The sequence below is a fragment of the Sylvia atricapilla genome, chromosome 1 (assembly GCF_009819655.1).
Source record: "Sylvia atricapilla isolate bSylAtr1 chromosome 1, bSylAtr1.pri, whole genome shotgun sequence".
NCBI classification, from domain to species: Eukaryota; Metazoa; Chordata; class Aves; order Passeriformes; family Sylviidae; genus Sylvia; species Sylvia atricapilla.
In genome coordinates this window covers 134,089,644-134,108,953 of record NC_089140.1, presented here as the reverse complement: position 1 = coordinate 134,108,953, position 19,310 = coordinate 134,089,644, and the positions used below count along the sequence as shown (strand labels likewise).

The window sequence follows — 19,310 nt, the reverse complement described above, 5'->3', positions numbered from 1 at the left end:
ACCTGAGGTTTAGCCTCTCTTCTAAGAAATAACAAAAGGTTCTTACTGGAAATTGCCCACAATCTCAGATCTATGTCTTTCAAGGAACACAGATCTCTAGATTACACTCAGACATGGTCACTCACAGCTCATGGCTCAAAACACGCAACACCTAAACCAATGGCATGTCAATAAATGCAAGTAGTTGAAGCAAGTCTTTTGCACAATGGCTAATATTTCAGTATTCCTCTGCATGGGTAGAATCTGTAATTTTCCCAAAGTATCTGGCTATAATCACCAGGCTGTAAAACACACTGGGATGCATTCACCTGATCTTATTGAAGCTGTGTAGCCTATGGTTCTGCTGGTTTACTGAACAGTGAAATATTTGCTAGGCAACAAACAGAAAATGGCAACAGCCTGATAAGTTCTTGAAGCACAAAAAAATCTGACCTCTAAATGAATGGCTAAGGGGTTTTGGTACTGTCTACATAAAGAAGTTTTCACTTAGCACTCTTCTAGTCCTTTTCTAGGTGGTACCAAACTCATCCAAGGCAATATGTTGCCTTTTACATTGCGATTGCTACCAAGTATTAGAACATTTTTCACTTCACCAAACCCACAGAGTAGTCACACATGCCCCAGGAGTTTTTACACTGCAGCTAAACAAGGCTTTCTTCTGTAACTAAGGCACCCATTAATGTTCCTTTAGACTCCATTTATTTAACAGAACTATCAGGAACACCTGTAGAGCCCTTGCTTCTTTCCAGAAGCAGCTCTGTACACCAGACAGCAAACACACCACAGACAGACACTGCAGTCTTTCTTATTTGTAGGTGTTCTCTGATACTGAAAACTCTTGCACAAAATATTCTGCAAACTCTTAACATGTGTTTCCAGCCCTAATTCAACTCAAAATTGGTCATCTGCAGCATGCCTATGTGGTGCTTAGGCACATGGTTTAGTGGTGGACTTGATGATCTTAAAAGTCTTTTCCAACTTAGACAAACTTATGATTCTTTGTTTTTGTGATTCTAAAATACTATCCCCATTTTCAATTTATAAGAGGGAAAAGGAATATTTCTATCAAACAAGAAGTTTTTTATGGAACAAGTCTCCTGGTAAAAGCACAGAGTTCTAGACCATGACCCTTAAAGCCCTCTCTGTAAGAAGCCTCCTCTAGGGCACTAAGATATTACTTCAGAAGGACAAGTTCTCTGGTTGTGTGCATGTTTGGTAGCTGGAAATCCTGCAGTAATTGATTGTGTCTGGATTCCTGAACATACCTTCACCAGTAAAGAAATGCTGCCTGTATGTGTGTATACACACATCAAGAGAGAGACAACATTCAAATGAGGATTAGGAGATCAGACAATGACACTGGTTACCTGGGAGAGGTACTCGTGTAGAACACAGGTCAGAAACTGTTGACATTCTGGTATTATCCACATGCAATGCTTGCATATATTTGGAGAGACATTGATCTACTGAATGTCTATGGTGAATAATTCTTCAAAATCTAGTAGATGATACAGGAAAATACATGACACTTACCACTGTGAGAATTTAGGTGCATTTCCAGAGCTCTTGCGTTTGAAAAGCTTTTGGTGCACTGTGGAAAGGGGCAGACACTGGATATCTGCTGAGCACTGTCCTCACTGTCCTCTGGCAGCTGTGGCCCCTCTCTTTGCCTCCCACTGCAGTAATACATGAGATGGGCCTGCAGGTTCCGCTCACTTCGGTACCAAATGCCACAGGATTTGCAAGGGAAAATGTCCTCTACAAGCAAGTATAAGCAGGTGCAGGTTAGCCGCAGTTCACTTGGTGCCAACCAATTAACACAGCCAGATTAATTCCCCTCCCTTCCCCATTGAAAAAAATGCTTATTTAATAAAGCATTGAAAGCAGAGAAATGGGTTTACTAAAATGTCACTTGCACCTGAGAGACTAACATGGAGACAGTTGTTTCTTTCAAAAGGATATTTTTTAAAAAAGTTGCATAAAGAAAACTGCTAGAAGCTTTTGGTGCATAATTATCTTCGAAATTAAATTAAATTAAATGTTTGTTGGAAACATGCAATACTAATTCAGGAACTATGCTGTATTTCCAACACATCACTACTCATTAGGTGACATCTTTCAATTTTTTTGTGTGTGTGCACAAGAGTTTCCAGCTCTGGGCCTTTGAATTTTTGAGTGCTAACTGCAGATCATTCCAAAGGATGTGTATTTTCAGTTTGCTTATGCATTTATTACTGTAAATCCTTTTGCTCTGATATCCAGGAGGCAAGACTAGACTACTTTTCCTTAAGATCCTATCTTATTGAATTTGATATTATACTAAGCAGCACATCTCTTTCCTTGGTTCCTATTCTTATTAATTATAGAAATTTCTGTATTTTTTGTCCTCTTGCTTTCAGTAAATTGTTGGGTTTCCACTTTTCGTTATGTATAGAGGATATTTATCGAAAATAAGGCAATTTTTCATTGTCTCCTATCCCGAAGTGTCAGCATCCCTCTGAGAAGAGACCATGCAGAGGTTTCACTGAGTGTTTTCAGCTGCAGAAGTTGGGATTTTGATCATGCATTAGAGGCTACATACTTGGCTAATGTGAAGAGTAATAATGCTTATGGTATATTTACACCAAGTGGACAGATATTTGTGTGGTAATACCCTGTCAAAGGACACCTACACAGTACCTGTGGTGTATACATCTCAGAAATACAAAAGATCTATTTGATTTTTCTGAAAGATGAGCCTTCCATCTTATCAGTAAGAACAAGAAGAAATCCCTGCTCTCTTGGACCACATCTACACTAGTAAATTAAACTGTGACAAGATCCACACTTGAGCCCTGGAACTTGTTTATATTTCTAAATCATGAGAACAGCTCCTTCTATATCTTTGGCTTAAGTCAATGAACACTATTTCCATTCATGCATAGATTTCAGGAATTATCAAAGGCTTAGGACCATTCTCTGCATCTGGTTCTGGACACCTCTCTACTGTTTTTGAGATGAAGAGAGGACAAAATTATGAGTGGCCCCGGACTGTGACAGCTGATCTCACTGTGAGGCAATTGCAGTCAACATCAAAACTTGATCAACATCAAAACTCCTCCTGACTTCAGAATGCAAAGAGCTGCTAGAGACTGTAATTTACTTAGTTTTTAAGAATGCCTGGCTGCTTTGAAAACATGGCATGTGTAGCTAATGATGTAATTCATTATAATTCATGACAATTTATGTTTAATTTCAAATATTGATGTGTACAGGACAACTGCTCTGTTTCAATTCCTTTTGGCTGAACAAAGTTGAAGACTCCAACCCATTGACATGGATGAGTCTTTTATTTGCTAAATATTTACAAATGCAGCCAAAATTTACATTGCTTAGTTTGCTTCTCTGATTGCAATGCTAATGCTTCTCTATTTTTCTGCTCATGAATTTGCAAAAAATATTTATACCACTACCAATTTTTATTTTTCCCTTTGCCACTGAATAACTGTGCTTGGATTTCATACACAAACATTTAATGGAGCAGTTAGTATCCCAACACATACCACTATTAGAACATTACTGATACAGCTTACATCATTTGAAATGTCTGCCTCACTTTAAAGGTGACATTTCAACATTTGGTTTTGGCATCAAATGGTTTTAAAAAGTTGAACTGTTGAGGTTTCCACAGAAAAGAAAGTCCAAAATAGGAATTTCTGGTGTAGATTACATGTCCTAATTGAATTAATTTGACTGCATTCCATCACAGAATTCAACTTTCTGATTGTCTTAATGAATTTGACTTCCAGCCATCTTTATTTTCTATGGGTTAGATGGCTTGGACAGTCTGTAGCTGCTGCAGTTACGCACGGTGAATATGTGACTCCCATTACATGCCAAGCAGAGGAAATGCTTTTGAGTTTTGTATGGTGAGAGGATGGAATTTCAGGGAAAACAATATATAGGGATGGGATCTGAAACTATTACTACTCTAAAGTGATGCAAAACAGATAAAGGCTACTTGAAGTTTTAATTACTTAAAACTAAAATATTGCAATTTATTTCAGTGTATACTTTCATATAATGAAACATTCAGCTTCAAGCTGAATGAGCCAAAGGTGATATTCTAATTTTAGTCTTCCAACTAGAAAATGTTAGGAAACATAAAAAATCTCCCAAACAACCTACAAAACCAATTTTTTTTCAGAGATCTAGAAAAAAATATTTAAGAGATGGCTCATTACAAATCTAGAGGTTCATTCAGCTTGTTGCTCGACTTCTAGTTCAAGATTTTAATGAAGAAACTGAATTTTACCAACTCAACAATGAAATTTGAAAATAGCCCCTTATGATCAGAGGCAGAGTCAGGACCGATGTGGAAAGTTCTGAGCAGTAAGACTTGCTATTTTAGAATCTTCCTGGAGTCAAGAACACAGAATTTACTCTGAGTTGCTGCAAAACCTCTATAGCAAGAGCTGATGCACCATAAATGTAAAGACTCCTCTTAGCAATATCTAGTGTGGCTTTCCAGGGCTCTGCATAAGTCAGTGCTGACAGAAAGGATGTTTTCAGAAATGTGATGTTGTAGAAATCTTACTGCTTTGCCAAAGCCCAGAGTTGGCCCCATGGATTTACATAAGAACATGATCTCAGCTGAAACAAGCTGTGCCCTTTAGGCAAGGTAACCCACAGCAGCTTCCTTTCAGCTGCTGGCTGTAAACACAGGCCTCCCCTAACAGTGGTAACCTCATGGTGTTTAGGTGTTTCTGACACCTTATTTTCAAAAGTGCAATCCTAATTGCTGGTTCTGTGAGCAGGTATATCAGCTCACAGCTACCCCACTGGTAGGGTAGAAAGGAATGTGCTTAGCTAAAGGGATGAGGCTGCTCCAACTCACTCTTGGAAGAGAAGACTTGGATGGTACAGACATTTGAAGGTTTATCTTTTAAAATAGCCTAACAATAAAAATGTAGCTATCAAAATTGTTTACCAGCAAATAAGAAATTAAAAAAAAAAAAAAAGAAGAAATGGAAAGGAAAACGTGGAATGAAATATGTTGTGCCAGGGATATTTTAACTAGTCCTCTGTGAAGAGCTTGAAGATGTTGTGACTGTTCAAGACTCAGTGTTATCAGGTGTGACACTGAGTGGCAGATCATGTGTTTGCATGTGACCTGAAATGCCATGTTCACTAGTTCATTATACTAATTATAATACTTACAAACCACAGGAAGTGCAAGGAAGTGCTCCAGCATGGGGTCTAAATGGACAGACTTGCAAAACGTTGAGAGCTAAAATGTGCCATCTAAGTGATGACTGGTGAGGATCACGGCCAATATATTTGAAAGGTACTTAGAAAGGAGGATGAGGAACTAGGACTGTATAAAGGTAAACAGCAGTAATAAGCAAAAGCTAAAGATATAAAATTCAACTCGAGCTGAATTGTCCTAGTTCAGGAACACTCATGTCCCTCCTCTCTAACGACAGCACTTGAATGCATGCTGGATTTTGTTCATGATACAGCCCACTGATGACCAGAAGATGTAAAAGCATTCTTGATTAACCACATTGAATGGAGATGCTACGATATATCAGGGCTGCTATGAGGCATGATTTCAGCTGCATTTTGAAACAGTCACTGAAAGGATGTGTTTCTTTTCCTTTACCGAGTATCATGAATTATTACCAGAAACTGCAGCAGTAATCTACAAGCTTACTTGAGCAGCAGAGGCTGGACTTGGAGAGCTAGCCAACCTATCTCATCTACTCTTTTAACAGTTTCTAAGCCTATTGCCTCTGGGAACAGATCACAGGACCTCCACACGAGGGCAGGTCAGGTAGACTCTCCCCAGACTCCTCTTCCCGCTCTTTTTATCTCTGAGATGATGGGGGAACAAAAGCAGGCTTTGAGCTGCGATGTGGTTTCTGTGGTCATGAATTCAACATTGCTGCATTAGCTCTTCACATGTACCCTAAAGTACTGCTGTTTTAAAAATTTGCCAGAGAATAGAACTCCTCACTTACTGTTCACAATAGCTGTAGGCAAAATAGATGCCATTGCAGCTTGCTGTGGGAGCAGTTGTATGGAGTCCAGCAGGCGGGCGGGGTACATGCCTTCTGTGAGAGTCATCTGACTGGCAGCCTGCAGCCTTGAGTCAAAATCCACAACAAAGGCAACCAGCTCTTCACCCTCTGAGACGGCTTTGGTCGTGGTACACCAAAGCTGCCCTCCTGCAGGAAACATAAGCAGAAAGATTTAATCGACAATACCAGATTCCAGAATGTTAAACATCAGTGCTATCACTTTTTTTTTTTTTTAAATTCCGATGGTTTATTTAAGGCAAAGATATATACAGTTTTTACTTTTACTGTCTTCCTTCTACCAACATAGGAATTTTTATGTACAAGAAAAACAATTTGACGATAGTTTTCCTATTTACAGCATGAAAAATCATTTTAATTTTTCATTTTGTGTCCTAAAAAGCCATCACTATGAAAATCAAGATATAGGTGAAAATAACTTATGCAGCACTTCTCTCATTATTTTCAACAAAGTTCCTGTAAATTTTTTCTTTACGCCAAGGTTGATTCATTTTGAATAGAAAATCACAGCTCAATAAAACCAAACAGCTGCAAGAAAGAAATCAGATTTCCTCTTAAGGGCGTTCTTCCCCTCCCTTATGTTTGTCACCCTCTTTCTCTAAAAAATCTTTCCTTATGTAATATTCTTCGTAACATGACTGCTTTATCTCTGCTTACACTGACTGAACTTCCTGAAAAGAAGATATGCCAAAGATCTATTTCATAAAGGCTTATTCAAATAAAGGTTTGTTTAAAAGGGGGGGAAGGGGGGAAGTGGAAGAACTTTCATCAAACAGTAAGATACACTATAGCTCTGTGCTGCAAATGTCACGTGTAGTGCATTAAAAAGAAAATTAACTATGCGAGTACATCTACTAATGTATTTGAATGCGATAGTGAATGCTCATTTATTTAACATGTTTAGACAGGCAAAGCACTTATATTGTGTTATCTACACTCTCAGGCCTAGATACATATCCAATACAGTTATGCCTGAAATAATGTTGCATACTTTATATGTTATAAAGCTTTTTTTTTTTTTCCTCAGGTTTTGTATATATAGAGAAAGCTATATGTTGCATTCATTAGGCAAGCAAAAACTGTACTCGTTTTGATAAGTAATATTGCTGTGTTTATCTTTCGGCATAACTGCCTTTTCAACTGCACTTCATTTTTTCCCCTTCAACGAGATTATAGTTTTAAAACAACTTGTTGCAAAAATCTGGTAGAGGAGATAACAACAGTGTATGATATGCCATAGCTAAATGGAAGAATTAGGACATTGTTTTAGAGAAATCTTGGACAATTAATTAAACCAGTCTATTAGCTTTCAAAGATGAGCAAACAAAACAGCATCAGTGACAGTGTATTTCAGTGGCAAAATACTCGAGGCTTCCACACCTCCAAGTGGTGTAGAAGTTTCAAAGCAGAAAAGTCTTAGTATTCACCCGTCGGTAATACAGCAGTTGAAGGTGCTACTAAGTTTACAAACGATTTACTGTGAGGAGACCAAAGCATACCAAGGTTTACTAGTCTCTGAAATTACAACATTAAATGGTGCAAATCTGAGTAATTTCCTCTAGAGAATAGGAAGACGAAAAGTGAAGATAGTACCAAAAATTTCTACAAGTACAGAATCCTCATGCCTGAGCAGGAATTCAAAAATTTGAAGAGCACAATCTGACATATTGCCTGATATACAGAAGCCTTCAGAGCTAAACTGGGATAAAACCTCTTCCAGAGAGAAACAGGCTAAATTTCTAAAGTGTACTTAGCAAGTCTTGTAGATGAAAATACATGGAACACACACTGCAATTTGAGAACCTGAAATTGGGTACTTTTGCCTGAAACATCACAGAGTTAATTTCCATTATTAATACGCACTTCTATCTTATTTATATATAGCGTGTGCAATAATCAACTGATATGTTTTAGTGTATTTTAATACAGAATAAGAGTTCTTTCTAGACTTTATTATTCACTGGATTTCTTAATAAAAATGAGTCACTGCAGAATAACCAATCGAGACTTTCCCTATCCCAGAAAACATCTTGACATGCTGTGTACCCTTGGGGGTGGTGGAAAAAAGTGATTACTGGGTCTCCAGCTGCAATCAGTCTGGATCAGCTAAAAGGCTGAGTCAGGCTCCTGGTGTTGGAGCTCCTCAGGGCATTGACTCATGTCCAGCAGCAGATTAAATTTGGACAGCTGAAGGGAGCAGTGACCCCAGCTGCCTGCTCCACCCAGCTCCTGCAAACTGTCACACCTACGGCAGGCACAGCCTGGTGGGATGTGTGACAGCTTTGGAAGCACAACAGTTTCTAGTTTGGCTTAATAAAGAAAATCAGAACTAGGGAAGTTAAATCCGTTCCTGCATATGAATACAAACCTTCAGCTCACCAGGATTCAGATCCAAGAAGGACATTGTTATTTTGTTTTCTCTCATCCCAGTCTCTCACCTCAGTAAATGAGGCATTTAAGGGATTACCCATCCACGTTTTCATCAGAACATGATATTGTGTTAAATCCCCAAATGAACTCCCAAAAAATGCATTCTTCCAGCTACTGGAAATGCAGGTCAGCACATTTTCACTCATAGGGACAGGACAAGGTGCAGTCCCCACTTGCCTCCTTTCTGTGCTTGCCTGCACAGAGTAAGGCAAGAGCTGCTGTTCCGAAAGACGCAAACGATTTCCTTCCCCTTAATGCAGTGAATGCAAACACGCTGACCTTCATGCACAGCAGGAAGACTGTAGAAGAGAAGTCTTCTTGAGCCTTCTACTGCACAGTCAAGCAAAGAGCACAAGTCAGTCAAGAGCGACAGAAAAAGTACTGTCAACTGCAGAGAACCCAACAGAGGCTTCCAAATTTAATAGGTAGTTCCAGTCGTGACTATCATATGAATTACTATGCTGTCTAGACACCTCTGCCAGGGATAAGGGTTTCCTTACAGGTGGCAGCTAAAAATTAGGACAAAAATTTTTCCCATAAACATTTCTACAGGCTGAGACACAACTGACATATATACAGCAGTGTCGCAGGAGCACAGCAGCTTTTCATTAAACATAGGGCAGTGTTAACAACAGGTTTTCAAAGGGATAATATGGAAGCCATAGCCAAGTACCAGTGGTGATTAGGAGAGAGAAAGATGTTTGCCTGAAATATTTGCAAAGACATGAAGATTTCATAATGAAACATGAAGGACTATTATTTATATGAGATGAAGTTCTGATTAAGCTGGCTAGATTTTTTTTTTTTTTTTTTTTAGCTAACTGTTCCTCCTGTCGAATATAAGTTATAGAAGTGAAATTGTTCTACAAAGCTTTACCAGACCAGGTTTCTCAGTCCTAAGACGACACAGGCATAAGAGAAAGAGAAAGGATCAATAGATGTTTTAACAGGGAGGAGTGACTGACAGTGCCTCTGAAATAGTCATGGTTATATAATTTGGTCAGAAAGCAATGTAGACTGGTGATTTTGGGCCTCTTCTTGCCCATAATGATTACGCTGGTCACCCATTCTGACACAGCAGAGAGAAGATTCTTAGTCAGGCACAAGAAGTATGACACTGATGATGTGTATCACAACGGTTATAATTTACTGTTCACACAGTATCTAAATATTGTCAATGCAGAATATAATACAAGCAAGTCTAAAGGATGACAATATAAACCGGTTCAGCTAGAAACACACAGGTTTACAGTCTTTGGCCTTACAGAATTCAAAGCAGAAAGCACCCTTTTGCTACTATAGGATTTCATCTCCATATGTGGCCAGATCTTAGCGCTTTTACTCACCCATCCTAAACTGAGTGCTCCCTGTCTTTGGGCTGACATGCCCTGCAAGTATTCCTGCCGGGGGCGGAGGAAGGAGACCAGGAACTCATATGGAAGCTGCCTGCAACCTTGGGAGACCAGTGTCCAGACGGCCCAGTCCCCAGCAGCATTTTATACCCTGTTTCAGGCCGACGTGTACTAAAGTCAATCGCAACCATCACAGCCCCCATCTCTGGAATGCATGCATTATGCGAGCCATCCAGACAGTCCCCCCCGCAATTCCCACCCGGTGTTCTTATCTTAGGGCAATTCCCACCTGGTATTGTTATCTTTGGACAAATCATACTGCCCATCAGAGACAACAGCAAGGAAAAGCGTGTGTGCCTCGTGCAGAGGATGCACGGGAAGCTTCCTGCATCCTCTGACTATATTTCGTCACCATCACAAGCACTTACACTGAAAGGGGTCTTATGGTTTTACGTGGTAAAGTAGTAATGAGAGTCTTACTCTTGTGCAGTGCAGAAAGGAAAGTTTTAGACCAGCATAAGGCTTTGTAACATTAGAAAGCTGTTTTCTTTTCTTTGTAACATTGGAAAGCTTCTTGAGCATGTAATGTATTGTTTTATATCTATGGCTAAATCAAGCAAAATTATGTGATGTATAACACACACATGTCAAGCAGAAGAAAAAAATAAAAATGTCTGTAAACACTGTGTATTTATTTGAACTCTTTCTCTTGTTCAGAATCCAAGGAATTAAAAGTGCTCATTTGTTTAATCATCAAAAGACAAGAAAGCTAAAGAATATCATGTTGTGCAAACTAGAGCAAAAAATTACACTCTGGTTGAGTGCAATTTTTGAGATAGTGTAAAGAGCTGGCATGAGTTCTTTACCAAAAGACATCAGGCACTGGAAGCAGTTACCTGTTACCTTCGGAACGTCCACCAAATGGGAAGGTTATTTCAGGGTTCTCCTCTTTGCCTGCATCTTTCACTGCAAATATATCTGCTGCTTGAAAAAACCACCAACACCCTTAAATAACAACAAAAATACTCAACCCAAACAAAAAACTTCCTATGAAAATGAAAGAGTAAGGCCCTGATGTCCCTGAAAAACTGTGGACTTACTGTTCTTTGTAATGTTTATGATCAAGATTCTTGTGCAAACAGATCTGGTTCCTAACAGGAAGCTTATAAATCATACTCATAATTGCTGTCAAAACTGCAGTGGAGTGTACTGCAACTTTCGATAATAAAGAATAGAGTCACAGTTCAAACTTGATTACATTTTGGAAATTCATGGTGCTCTTACAAGAATCAGTGGTCTTAAATATCTTCTTCTCCTGCCAAATTTTTCACTTGCACTTTTTATTATTTATGAAATCAGTGTCTGCACAATGTCAAGCAGACCTCTGCTGATAAACTCTAATTAAGATTAAGACAAGCCTTTTGGAAAGGATCCCATCATTAGCAAACATGATAAACACAAAAATACTCCCTACTTGTCAACCAGGAGCAATTCAGTAACCTAACAGTATTATCTGTTGCTAGGCTACAGGGCTGACAAAGCTTCAATTATATTGTATGGCCATACCTATAGAAAACCGTATAGGAAAATCTATCTAATATAAAAGCATTTAACTTCACCCATGCTATCTGTAATTCATGGATTCCCTCAATGCCAAAAAATCAGGTTAATAATTACACAGCATGCTGAAAAAAATCTTAGCGATGTGTCATGTCTGTACAATTTTTTCTAATTTATCCCTATGATTGATAGACATTCACTTTGTAAAAATAATAAAATGCAAGCAATGGGATGCTGTAAACTAGAAGTGTAACTACATCTGGAGTCATCAAGATACGGAATCACACTTAGTATAAAAATATATATAGTAAATAGAACCAATTAAATCATACTTAGATGCAGAAATACACTATCTTCTGTATTCAGAATAAGAAATAATATGGTGATAGATATGCATGCTAATTCAACTTTATTTTATGTAGGACAGACACCTAAAACAGAAAAAAAATCATATTTTTTTAACAGCCCTTCCTTTTTTTTCTTCTACATTTGAAATTTTTTTAAACAAAGGGACCTCTACTGTCTTATTTGAAATAAGGAATTTGCTCTGAAAATGTAACTAAATGGCCATTCACTCACATAGGGATCCTCAGAACCCTAAAACCCTATACCACTTCCAGGAAAAATACAGAATCCTGCACAGTGAGCCTTGTGATGGTGGGCTGCTCCTTTTGGGGTTTTTTTTTTCCCCCACTTATGTTTTGCAGGCCTTAAGGAACTATAATTTGCAGACTGTGGATCACAGAAAAGAGATCTGTGGATCAATCTGAAAAGAGATTATATATAAGGTCAGACTCACCTAACTCTACTGGGAAAAAGAGCATCAAAATGGATGAAAATAAAGCCTCTTGATTCATATTGTTACTTTTAAGAAAAGTACCATAAGAAAGCAAGTAGCTCAAACCAGCATTTCTACTGAGTAGAGGTGTTTCACAGATTAAGAAGCACAATGACATATAAACACATATTCAAAAGCAAATTCCAGTTTCCTTGTCTTTAGTATCAGTTGATTTTCCTTGCTAAACTGTCTGAGTCTTGGGGTTTTGTGACCCAGAAATGCCACACACCTTTCATAGAAGTTTAGGAAATCAACGACAATTTCTATTAAAAGCAGCTTTCAGTGCCAGTTAATTCCAAAGTATTACTTTTGTGTAGTAAAATTTGAGCTTACTGGACTTGATTGCGTTGCTGCAACAACATAATAGCCCATTTCCTGTACACACATCTTTTTGCAAGAAGGGTCAAAAGACTATCAGAATTTATTTAAACAACAGACTGTTGCTCTTAGCAACTTCCAGGCACCATCAACTGAATTAAACCTTCCTCTCCCAATAAAACATTCCAACTTGCAAAAAATTGTGCTTTTTAGTAATGGTAATGCAGGTTGGAGTTAATTTATTTTCTTCCCTCCTTTGTTCCACAGGTTAAGCATTTAGGGAAAATTTGCACATCACAATAGGATGGGATCTTCATATTTGGGCTTCTTCTGCTTCTCACCCGTAGGGTTGTGACGACTCAGCATATTGAATGCCATTTCAGTACAAGTTACTGGGCAGATCTCTAATTTTTGACATGAACAAAGTACATATATCTATATGTGGACACATTGTTTAATAAAAAATTATAATTCATTCAAATCCAATACTGTTGAATTTTTTGACAGTAGAGTGGTACAAGGAACAGAACTTATAAATTATGTGTGCCCCTTCTTTGAAAAATGCTTTGGAGGTTTCTTTGTGCATTGGCAAATACAGTAGGAATATGAGTTATTGTGTGAATCCTCCTGCACAGCACCTGATAAAAGAATAAAGAGCTGTGACATATTCTTAAAACAATAGAGGAATTAAAGAGAAACAATGGGCCAGCTGCTTCATTAATACAATCAAAAGACAGCCCAGCACAGAGGAGTCCAGATAATTAAGCACTACTCTTTTAGACCTCTTTTCTGTAATAAAATTGCTTAAAAATTATTAACTACTTCATAGTTGTTAGATAGATCTATGTACTTGTTTATTTGGGTTGATTAATGCCTTTTCAGTATTCTACAACATGCCAACTCATGGTTCATACAAGTTTTTGAATAAAATAATGTAGAAATATGTGATACAGATCTGTGGTATATACAGCAATAAATCAAAGGCATTTTGTGAACAGTCTTTTCAGTTGCTAAATAATTCTTAGCATTTTTCACATGCGTACACAAAATATGCACTTTGCACAGCATTTTTGCTATTAATGCATGTTAATGTTGGGGTTCCAGTTGTTTCTCTGTGAAGTATCTCAAAAATCACCCCTGCCAATTCAGACTACTCAAACTCTCACCAAAAACAGCTTTACTGCTACATTAATGACATGATTTCCTAGCTTCTTCTGTTTCTCCTTGTTTACTGATCAAAGGAGATTGCCAAAAGAGATTTGACCTTTAATTTTAACTACCCACTGCATATTATAAGCCTGAAAAAAAAAAGGAAAATATATTATACTGTATAAAAATAAACCAATATAGTGGATAAACCAGTTCTGTTGCCACTTTTACTATTATCTTTTTCAGCATAGAATATGGAGCCTTACTTTTTAGTTCGCTGAACAAAAGGCAAAATGAAGAAACTGCAGTGATATTTTCCAGAAGCAATACAACAGAAAAATACTCAGCTTAATGGCTCTAGTCAAATTAAATCCCGGTATTTAGAGATATAAGATCTCTGGCCAGAAACAGGGAAGAAAATACTCCTTAGGAATATAGCTCTTGCTCCTTCATGTGAGTCAACCTGAGCTTTGGGTCTGACTTCAGCTTAGTCATATGCTGACAGCTGACAGTGTATTCATCTGAATAGATGATTTTATGGTTAAAACTGTCAGGCATTATATAGCTGATAAAGAGAAAAAGAAAAATATGAAAGGAACTCGCCAGTCCTAGGGGAGAGAACTCCTAAACCTGGCATCTCAGTGTGAGTGTCAGGGGTCGGTCTTTCCCTTGCTGCAGTACAACTATCGCTAACATCACCATCTTATGGCAGCTGCTCTCAAATTCACACTGCAAAAACCTTCCTCAGCTGAACCCCAAATAAAGCACAGTGTTCCTGAAGAGTAAGGAGTGCAAGGAACAGATTTTGACCTCTTGTTTTTAACACTGTTGTACGCCTGCATTTTGTTAGTTTGAGGATTTTTATGTGTTTCCTCCAATTAAATGTCTGCACGTAACACTCAACAGAGTTCTAATAGGTAAAGAGGCAAAATAGATTAGTGCTCCGAAAATATTCACAGGAAAATAATGTGGTAATTTTATTTGCCATTTTCCCCCCGATAGAGCTGTCACAGCTTATTTACCACAGGGGGAGACAGTTAAACCCATATCCTTAGAAGTTCTATGCATTTAAGAGGCTTATATATCTCTTCTGGGACCCTCGTTCAAATCCTGGGCTAATCAGAATGAATACATATCTTTCTATTAGATGGCTCTAAAAAGTCTTAGGTGATATCAGCTCCTGGTGGACGACAGTCCACAGCGTAAAACTATTAAATGTTTGGCACAAATGGCAATACTTATGAAATGAAGCTGAAAACTGTAATATCCTCCCACATCACAAGAAGTTAAGTCTGCTGCTCAGAGGTTGAAATTAAAGCCTGCCACAAATGCTAAACTTGTTCTATTTCCTTAATTCAGCATAAACTCAAACAAGGAAGTCGAAGGAGTTCTTTCCCAAGTTTAGTGATTTCTTCCTTTTTTTCTCCCTCCTCTTTTCTTTGTAAATTCTTCTGTTTTGAATTGAGTGCTACACCTTTTTTACATTTGAATTAGATCTCACTTGAGTGTTATTTTAGAATTACTAAGCCTTCAGAAAGAAAATTATAAACAGCTTGAAAAAACCCGATAAGCCTTTGCTGACATTGCCCACATTGCATTCCCACCACCACTGCAAAGGAGCTAGAACTTACTGTCAGAGCACACTCATCTCCCTTTTTACTTTTTACAGGACTACTGAATGGGCACTCTCCATAAAGCTTCCCAGGAGACATTCCCAGGTGACGCCCACTGCTCCCCCCAGCTTTTGTGGATGCACCAGGTTTGACAGAAAGAGAAAATACACCACTGAAACCAACTACTCTGAAGCAGGGCTTTGGATACACACATTCCTACAATCCCTGCTTCCATATCAGCACAGCTGTAAGGTGACCTTTTTGTAGCCTTACAAACACAATCATGCCTGTGGATTGTCTTTTCAGAGTTATTTTGTGAGGCTGGAGTGTATGAAAAAAGGAGGTGATTAAATGAGACAATAGATATGCTTTAATGGCACCTCTTTCTTACAGGAAAAGCAGAGTACACTGCATCTTATCAATGGATTTTCTACTGTCTTGCACCTGCTACTGTAGGGCTCATTTCTTGCCCCTGGGCAAATGCGGAGTGAATGGCAAAGGCACCTGAGCGAAAGGAAGGATTATACAGAAGGAACTGTAGTGATAGGTTGTATTTGTAAAGGAAGGCAATGCAATAAATATAAGGAGAAATAGGGAAGTTTTAGAATGGCAAAATCAAAGTAAGAAACATTGGTTACGAGACCTGCCTGCTTATTCAATACAGGGGCCATGCCCCAGAAAAGGCTTATGGCTTTGTGAGAAACAAAAGCCAGCTTTTATAATGAACAGAAGCCGGAGCATTTAGTTATGTGCACTGTAACCCAGAGAAAACAGTTGCTATTATCGTGAGTTATCTCGGACCTTTACTCGTGCTAACGTTCAGCTCACGGGTTGAAGTTCAGGAACTAGTTCACCTCAGCTGTAACAACCATGGAAGAAAAGCGGCACTTCCTGATTCCAAAAAGTCTTGCCCCCACTTAAGCGATTAGAATGTTTTACACTGGCTGCAGTGGAAACAAGACTCTGTGACAAATCAGTGTCTCTCTTACTAAACAAGCAACTAAATAAAAGTAGATTTGCATGTTTAGTATGTTCTAAAAGGTAAACACCATAGAAGCTATAATCAGCATCTAACCCAGTCTTCTCTGTGTGAAAAGTACCTCACTAAAAAAACTCATCACCACCTACATGCAAACCCCCATACCAATACCTCAGATTTCCTCAAAAAGGAGTTAAATCCTAGGTATTATAATTCTGCCTTTTAAAGCAGAAGCTAGAAGCAAATTGACTGAAAACTCTCAGTGATCAAATGCATTTCTACCTTCCAAGCTATACACAGTGTCCAAGGTAAACAAGCATTGTAAACAACCAGCCGTCTCCCAGTTAGTTCACCTGGTAAGAGACTGTTAATAGCAGAAAGCAAAGACTGAGTTACTTCTGGTCACAATGGAACTTAAAAAAAAAAAAACAAACAAACCAACAACCCTCCCCCCAACCTCCCCCCCCCCCAAAAAAAAAAAAAAAAAAAAACCGAAAAAAAGAATGAGCAAATCATTAAGATTCTGGCTGTACACGCTAATGCAGATTATCAATTGAGGAGAATTCTGCACTTGATGACTTCTTCCAAAACAGGCTTAATAAAAACTGCCAGTTTACTGAGCATCATACAGGGGCATAGGAGCTACCATTGTGCCTGCTTGGTCAGCATGATTTCTACATGGCCAGGAAAAAAGTGACTGTATACCCAAAGGCAAGCTGTCAAAATTCAGTTCGCAGCTGATAAACTGATTACAAAGCTGCTTAAGACTTTGCTTGTAAACAAAAGCATTTATCAACTAATAATTTGCAATAAACTGATGTAACTCCCAGCTGAGCCCCAAACTGTAATTGTCTTTACCATCTGCCTATTAAAATACCATTCTTCATCACCAAGCAGGAGCAGAAGGGAGAGAATCTCCAACAACTACATAACTTGCATGCTTATAAATAATCTGTGAGCATTTCACACATTCATTATGATTGCCAGGTTTTGTGTACTTCATTTTCTCTTTTTGAGAGGCAAAGAGGTGCAGTAAAGTGGCAGAAAAGAAATTATTAAATACCGCCTGGTGCAAGAAAAAAATTATGTAAATTCATCATACTCTGCAGTTTCCTAATTTTTTTCTCTTTTTGCTACTCCATAGGAATATCATGATGGAAGCCCCCTCAAGCACAACTTTACAGATTAAACTCTCAATTTCTTTTCAACTTGTCAGTTTTCATTACCTTTCTTTCTTATGTATTCAGTTCTTACAGCTGCTTCAATGGGAAGCCAGTTAAAGCACACTGGCTCCCTAGAGGGAGTCTGCCATGGTCTGAGGCATTCTGCAGGCTCCCTGGACTTCTACAGGTCACCCTTAAGAGCACTTCGCCTATCTTGTTGAGAGGATGTCTGAAAATTAAGTGAATTTACATGCTTTTATTTTCTAACTACTGACAGCCTTAGTCCTGAGAAAGGTGGTAGTGTTTAGACAAAGTTCAAAATTATCACGTACAGATGCTCTAAAGCTGATACATCCCAAAGGAAGAATCACTTTGCTAAATGTCTAAAATATTCAAGTATGAGGGAGAGAAAACAGAATGATACCGTGCAGGGAACAGCAGCCCCTCGAGATGTGTCTGCATGAAAAATTGAATTTAACAGAGAATCGCACTATGATTTAGTGCAATGCACTTGACCAAATATTTCTGCAATCTGCACTCTCAGCCACCCACTGGTCTGAATGCAAGGCTGTGACCAGAGACCGACGATCAGCTTACCTCTTCAGAAATAACTGTACAAAATGCTCAGATGTTTTAAATGCAACTTGATTTCTCATTGACTTTCCAGATTCAGACCAGAATGATCTATTTAGCTGAAGTGAGGCTTTTTATGTGTATGAAAACATGTCATCGCTGGGAGGAAGTTAGGCATCTAAAAGCTAAATAGGAAAGTTCCTCCTGCTAATTGCATTGAAATGCAAGAAATTTAAGGACAGTTTTGCCACCCATGCTCACAGAAGCAGTCTCATTTCCCTCATTGATAATCTCTGCCTTTGTCTGACCCTGTGCTACCATTAGTGTTGCCTTCATCACCCCACTCCCTAGAACTGCAAAAAGAAATCAAGATCTCAGATCAGGACCTAGGAACTTTGTTGTTGAGATACATTCCAATCAAGACAATTATACTTGCAAACGAAGGTAATTTTACATGTATATAAATATGTGTACTTGTGAATATGCTGGCTGAACCAGGACTTCATACCTCAGTTTCTATCCACAGTACTGGGACAGAAATCAAATGGGGTGAAACAGAGAGAAAAGTGAAAAACAGTGTGTATATGAAATTTCTTTTTTTTATTTTGTAAAGAAAAAAAACTTGTTGAACACTAAAACATAGTGATAAAAAACACCTCTCAAACCTCTGTAGTTCAAACTCATCCTATAAAATATTTAATCATAAAATGGCTTGACTTGTAAAGGACCTTAAACTAAGTTCATTTAGTTCCAATCCCCCTGCAATAGACCAGAATGCTCAGAGTCCCATCCAGCCTGGCATCGCGTGTTTCCAGGGAGGGGCATCCACAATGTCCCCGGACAACATGCGCCAAAGCCTCACTAGCCTCTCAGAAATACAAATGCTAAGTAACTTAGGTGAGGTCCTTAGCATGACAACGCTGAGCTAAGCTATAAAGTTAGAAGAATCACAGATTTAAAAAGACTTGTGTAACATTTAATTTTTTTTTTTAATGGCAGGGAAAAAAATGTGACAATATTCGAAAACACTAAGCTGGAGTCGGAAATGTGTTGCAGACAAAGTTGTGAGAATTTTGCGGGGAGCCGCCGGCAGCTCTCGGCGCCGCTGCTGGCGCTCCCCGCCGCGGCCCGCAGGTGTCGCTGTGGCGCCGCCGTCATGTGTTCCCTTCCCCGCGCACGGCCCCGCCGCCGACACGGGCCGCTCCCGACACCGCCCCGCCCCTGTCGCGACAGACACCGCCCCGCCGCCGACACG

The 19,310-nt window shown here is 38.8% G+C and overlaps 1 protein-coding gene across 1 annotated transcript in view; it reads right to left on the bottom strand.

Moving 5' to 3' along the window:
* The window catches only part of ZFPM2 (zinc finger protein, FOG family member 2), a 306,980-nt gene that overhangs the window by 5,049 nt on the left and 282,621 nt on the right, over positions 1–19,310 (bottom strand). Inside the window, exons 6-7 of the mRNA XM_066334744.1 lie at positions 6,003–6,209; positions 1,534–1,758 (exon numbers count right to left, since the gene is read on the bottom strand). Of these exons, the coding sequence (XP_066190841.1) occupies positions 1,534–1,758; positions 6,003–6,209 (432 nt within the window). The remainder of the gene's footprint in view (positions 1–1,533; positions 1,759–6,002; positions 6,210–19,310) is intronic.